Below are 5208 nucleotides of genomic sequence, written 5' to 3'. Positions count from 1 at the left end.
CCTGCACACCCTCAGCTCAGCGGGAGGCCATGTGTCTGCTGCCTCTTGCCTCTTATTTTATTGGAGTGTAACACACGTACAGCGCACCTGGGACACACGCAGTCAGCTCGGGGGATGGTCATGGCGCGAGCTTCCACGACACCAGGACTCACCGTGGAGACGGAACACGTAAGCAGGGCAGCCGGGGCGGGGGTCGCTGCTTGCTGGGCGCCCGGGCAGCCCCCCTGGAGGGGGGCCCCCGGGGAACGACGGGAGGCACCGCCCTTCATACCCACGGGGAGCCGTCGGGGCTGAACTTGCACAGGTGCATTATCCAGAGGGCACAGACGGCCGGCGAGACCCAGGCCCAGGCCTCTCCGTAGGCTCGGAGCAGAAGCCCTCGGCCCTGGGAGGCTGGGGGCGGAACCTGGACGCCCAGGGCCCTGGCTGCTTCCGCTTCTTGGAGGAGCCCTGGGGCCCCAGGCCGTTGCCTCGAGGGCCCCTGGCCTTGTGCCCGGAACTCTTGCCTTGGATGATGCTAAAGACAGAGAAGGGGAGTGTGACGGAGCCCTCGCCTCGCCCAGGGGCACCCAGCCGCCCGCGTCGGCCCCCGGGAGGTGCTCACGGCCCGCGGCAGGGGGGCCACCACCGCCAGCCCCCTGCCCTTTGCCTTCAGGGCCACTGGCAGAGGAGGCCGCCACTCTGCCCTCGTAGGCGAACATGAACGGGAAAGTGAGGGAGCCATACGCCAGGCCGAGCGCGTCGGCGTCTTCCTGGAGCACGTCGGCCAAGCAGGAGGGAAAGGTGATGAGCCCTCCCTGCTGTCCATGAGGCCGACGATGTAGGTCATGGGCCGTGGGCTGCCTCCGACCTGGACGAGCCTGGTGCTGCCGAACAGGGCGCCCTCGTCCCCGTCCTCGTCAGGTTCAGAGACGCAGCCGAGCCCTTTGTAGATGAAGCCTGTGGTTGCCTTCGCGCCGCTGAGCAGGAGCCCCTTGCCGTGGAAGACGGGGGCTTTGATGTTCACCGGGAAGTGTCCGCCCTTGGACGTGGCCTTGGAGCTGGCGGGCAGGTGGAGGGAGCCCCTGCAGATGATGTGCTGGCCGCCTGCGGGCTCACCCGCCAGCCCCCCGGGCCCTGCGCCCGAGGGAGAGGGGGATGGTGATGACTTCCTCGGCCCGGCCACAGAAGTCCCTGCCCTCGGCGATGGGGCTCCTGATGAAGTCGGCCACGTACAGGGGAACGGCGATGGCGTCGGGGGTGCAGCCCCGCGGACGGTCGACCAGCAGCCCGCGGCCCAGAGTGCGCAGCTGCCTGCTGGCGGCGGGGGTGGCCTTGTCTTCACCGCTGGAGTAAAGGGTGAACCTGCCCTTGACACTGCCGGCGCTCCTGCCCTCTGGCCCCCAGGCAGGGTCAGGCGGCTGCTGGAAGAAGCAGACCCCCAGGTCGCAGGCCTCACAGCGCTCGCGGAAGCAGACCTCGGGGCCCTGGTCGGAGCCGGGACCCTCCGCGTAGCACTTGTGCGCGATGAACAGCGCCAGCTTGCCCAGAAAGAGCCGCACGTTCAGCAAGCTGACGCGGCACTCGGCCCCGCCGGGCGGGCACAGCCGGCACCGCTGGCCCCAGACCCGCATCTTGACCAGCCCGCGCCTGCCGGCCTCGTCCCACCACAGGTGGAAGAGCACGTGCATGTGGGCCGAGGCTCAGCCCCACTGGCAGGGCCACACTGGAGCCTGCGGAGGAGAGAGGCTGGTGGGTGAGGGCTCGGCCCGAGCCTGCCCTGTGCGCCCCCGAGGCCCCACAGCCCGTGCGCGCCCCCGAGGCCCCACAGCCCGTGCGCGTCCCCGAGGCCCCACAGCCCGTGCGCGTCCCCGAGGCCCCACAGCCCGTGCGCGCCCCCGAGGCCCCACAGCCCGTGCGCGTCCCCGAGGCCCCACAGCCCGTGCGCGCCCTCGAGGCCCCACAGCCCGTGCGCACCCCCGAGGCCCCAGCCCGTGCGCACCCCCGAGGCCCCACAGCCCGTGCGCGCCCCCGAGGCCCCACAGCCCGTGCACGCCCCGAGGCCCCACAGCCCGTGCGCACCAACCCCACCCTGGGTGTGCACGCCCCCGAGGCCCCCCAGCCTGCAGAGCCCGAGCAGACCCGTTCCGTCCCTTGGCCCCAGTGCGGCCCGGGAGGCCAAGCGCGCTGCCTGGGCCCCTCCAGGCTCAGTGATACGCCTGCTGCTACTCTGTCCCAGCGACGCGGGTCTCAGCGCCCCTAGGAGACACCACCAGGACCCCGCGGGAGGGAGGGCCATCTGTGGTGCCCAGAGGTAGGGCAGGGGACTGCAGAAAGGGCCTGGGGAGCCTGTCCCCCAGGAAAGGCGCCATGGGGGGTGCAGGGAGAACGGGACGCAAGGGGTGGCTGGGAGGCTGGGTGGCCCTGTGGCCCTGGGCCAGCGCACCGGGACTGCATGTCCAGCCTTCATGTGCAACGGTGCTGCTCCAGGGGCTAAGCTCTGTGTCCCCGTCTCTCCAACAGAGTGATTCTCCAGCCGATCCACCGGACTTTCCCCTGATGGTGGGCTTTCCGCCCCCCACGCCCCCGCGTGCAGCCTCTGGCCACGCATGGCTGGGGAGCACCTGGACACACATGGTGTCCTTGGGACCGAACTTCCTCCCGTATTTGTTGATTAAGCGGCGCGTCCTGGCTGGACGTGGAGACGTGGGTCTGCACTAGCAGCTGTCCCGCCAGCCGGCATGTCTGTGTCTATGGAAACAAAACACCAGCCAGTAGTCAGGGTGAGCCCCCAGCCCGTGTGCAGCGGCTCCCCCAGGGGACAGTTACGGGTGGGAAGGAGCCTCCGATGCTGTCACTTGCTGACACCTGGGAAAGCCAGCCTCTCACCGCACTCCTGATCCCCGGCGCTTCAGACGCTGGGGAGCGGGGGGATCCGTGTCAAAGGACAGCTGCCCACGGGGTCCACACGGCCCCCTCTCCCACCGGCGCCCTCCCAGCTGGCCCCTGGGAGACCTCACAGCCGGTCTGGCCCGTGGCTGCTTGTCTGACGCTGGCTGTCCTCGTGAGGGAGGGCACAGCTCGCGTGGAGACACAAGGTCCCCGGGGCTCCCGACGTGGCCCCCGCTCAGCCACAGCCCGCGCCAGGACCGCCTCCTCCTTCTTGGGCCCAAGCCCTCCGGGTCCATATGCTCAGGCCCTCTGCAGGGCAAGGCAGAGACCCACCCTGCTCCAGCTGTCAGTGCTGCCATGGAAACGAGGAGATGCTGCGGTGAACAAAGTCTGCCACAGGCCAGCGGCCATCCCCCCTCCCACCAGCCTTTCCTGGGCCGGGCCCCCGACTGGCCTGGAGGTGCCCAGCAGGCAGGGACTCCGCTCGCCTGCACCCAGGTAACGGACATACTGTTCCCCCAATACCCCCGCTGCCCAGAAGGGACAGGGAGCTCCCGGCCCCCCCACCCCCAAGTTGGGCACCAAGGCCAGGCAGACAGACGCCCGCTCCCGCTTTCCTCAAGGCCCAGGCCACACCCAGCACTGGCTGGAGGCGAGACAGCCTCGCCCCCCAACTCTGCCTCCTGGGACCCCAGAGGAGGCCCCCCAGCCGCACCTCGAGAGCCCCCGAAGCCAGTACTGGAAACCACTGCTGTCCAGGTGCCCTGAGGCCAGGTTCTCCTGGGGGGCCAGCTCCCAGCTGTCCTGGGGCTTCGCCTGGGCCATCAGCTGGGCCAAAGTCTTGGCCCACACGTCCACCCCATCCATGCTGTTTGGGTCTGCAATGCGGTCTGAGGGCCGCGCCGGCTTGGGCTCCAGGCGAGCACCCACCCGCCTCCAGCACTGGCCAGTCGCCACCTTGACAACCACCGAGTCTCCATAGCAACTGGGTTTGTCTCAGAGAAATGAGAAATGGGCCTCTTCTTCTCATCCCTTCGAGTATTTTTTATTACGCAAGCAGTGGATTTTCGTTTTAGGAAAAATTGGAAACAGGTAAATAAAAAGGACGACATTCACGATGATGAAAGTCGCCCATCGTCCCCGCTGTGGGGCTGACGCCCACACGTCTCCTGTGCCTGCAGGGAACCGCCCGGAGCACCTCGTCCGCAGGCCTGCTCTGCTCCTCCCGCCCAGCACGCCGCGGGACCCGTGCCTCTGAACGCCCGGTCCGCAGCTGGGGTGCAGTCTGCCTACCCGGCCTTGATCCTTGAATTCAATGCCTAGTTTGCCATCACGAGCAGAGCTGTGAGGAACTTTGCTGAACATGTATTGTTGTGAATTTTGCCATTACTTTTCTCCAAACTTTTTATTTGCTAGAAAGTCCCCTTCATGTTAAAATACCTTAAACACAGTCAATGCACAGCTTCACGAATGCCTCTAAGCTCTTAGCTCAGCATCTGAAGGAGCCAGGCCCCCATACGTGTCCGAATGCCCCCAGCCCCCGGAGCCCATCCTTTCCCGCCGGGGCAACCCATCGGGGACATCAGGGAGCCTCCTGGAAGAGGAGCCCGCGGCCCGTGAGCTGTGCCCCGTCCTGTGTACAGACCTCACCACAGCAGGTCAGGGCTTGGTGACGGCGCGGCAGGTGGCCAGGCTCAAGGACAGAACCACCGCTGGTCAGGCAGGGTGGGGAGGGGCCTGCACCCAGAAAGCCGAGGGAGCAGCCTCCTCCGCGGGCCCAAGGCCCTGACACAGGGTCTCATGTTGACAAGCTGAAAAGGCTCTGGCCAAGCGAGGGAGACAGGGACGTCGGCTGGGAGGGCCTGTGCTCAGCGGCCAGTGAGTCCCCAGAGCCCACAGGCAACGGGAAGAGACACTCCGCCAGGCTGTGGCAGCTCCTGGCACAGAGCTGGCCTCCTCCACAGACCCCTCCCGGAATGAGGTCCTGGGCTCCGCGCCTGGGCCGCTGGCCCCGCTCCCCACCCTGGGCCTGTCCACACAGACAGGCCGCCTGCTCTGTGCCCCCCTCCCCGAGGGCCACGTCACCTGCCAGACAGCTGTCTCCAGGCTCCGGAGTTGCTGCGCCCACTCTGCTGGGAGTGGGCCTCACAGGCTGGGCGTTCCTGCAGCCTGTCCACTCCCCGAGCCACCCAGAAATTCCAGCATGCAAACCTGATGTGACCTTTGACCAGGGAGTGCTCTCTGCATGAGGCCCACTCAGCTCCACGGGGGGCTCCCACTAGCAACTCTGCCTCTACCCCACATGCCGAACAGTTTCTTCCCATTTCTCTCCCTCGT

At 67.5% G+C, this 5208-nt stretch overlaps 1 protein-coding gene across 1 annotated transcript; it reads right to left on the bottom strand.

Moving 5' to 3' along the window:
- Positions 1–309: 309 nt before the first annotated feature.
- RTP5 (receptor transporter protein 5 (putative)) lies at positions 310–3983 on the bottom strand. The gene is given in 7 exon segments (XM_040231970.1): positions 310–558; positions 561–787; positions 790–1108; positions 1110–1699; positions 1702–1712; positions 3587–3856; positions 3979–3983. Coding segments are annotated over 7 exon segments (1671 nt in total).
- Between the last annotated feature and the right edge of the window lie 1225 nt (positions 3984–5208).

This window comes from Oryx dammah, unplaced genomic scaffold (assembly GCF_014754425.2).
Source record: "Oryx dammah isolate SB20612 unplaced genomic scaffold, SCBI_Odam_1.1 HiC_scaffold_28, whole genome shotgun sequence".
NCBI lineage: Eukaryota > Metazoa > Chordata > Mammalia > Artiodactyla > Bovidae > Oryx > Oryx dammah.
The sequence above is the reverse complement of the archived record's forward strand: the minus strand, read 5'-3'. Positions and strand labels throughout refer to the sequence as shown.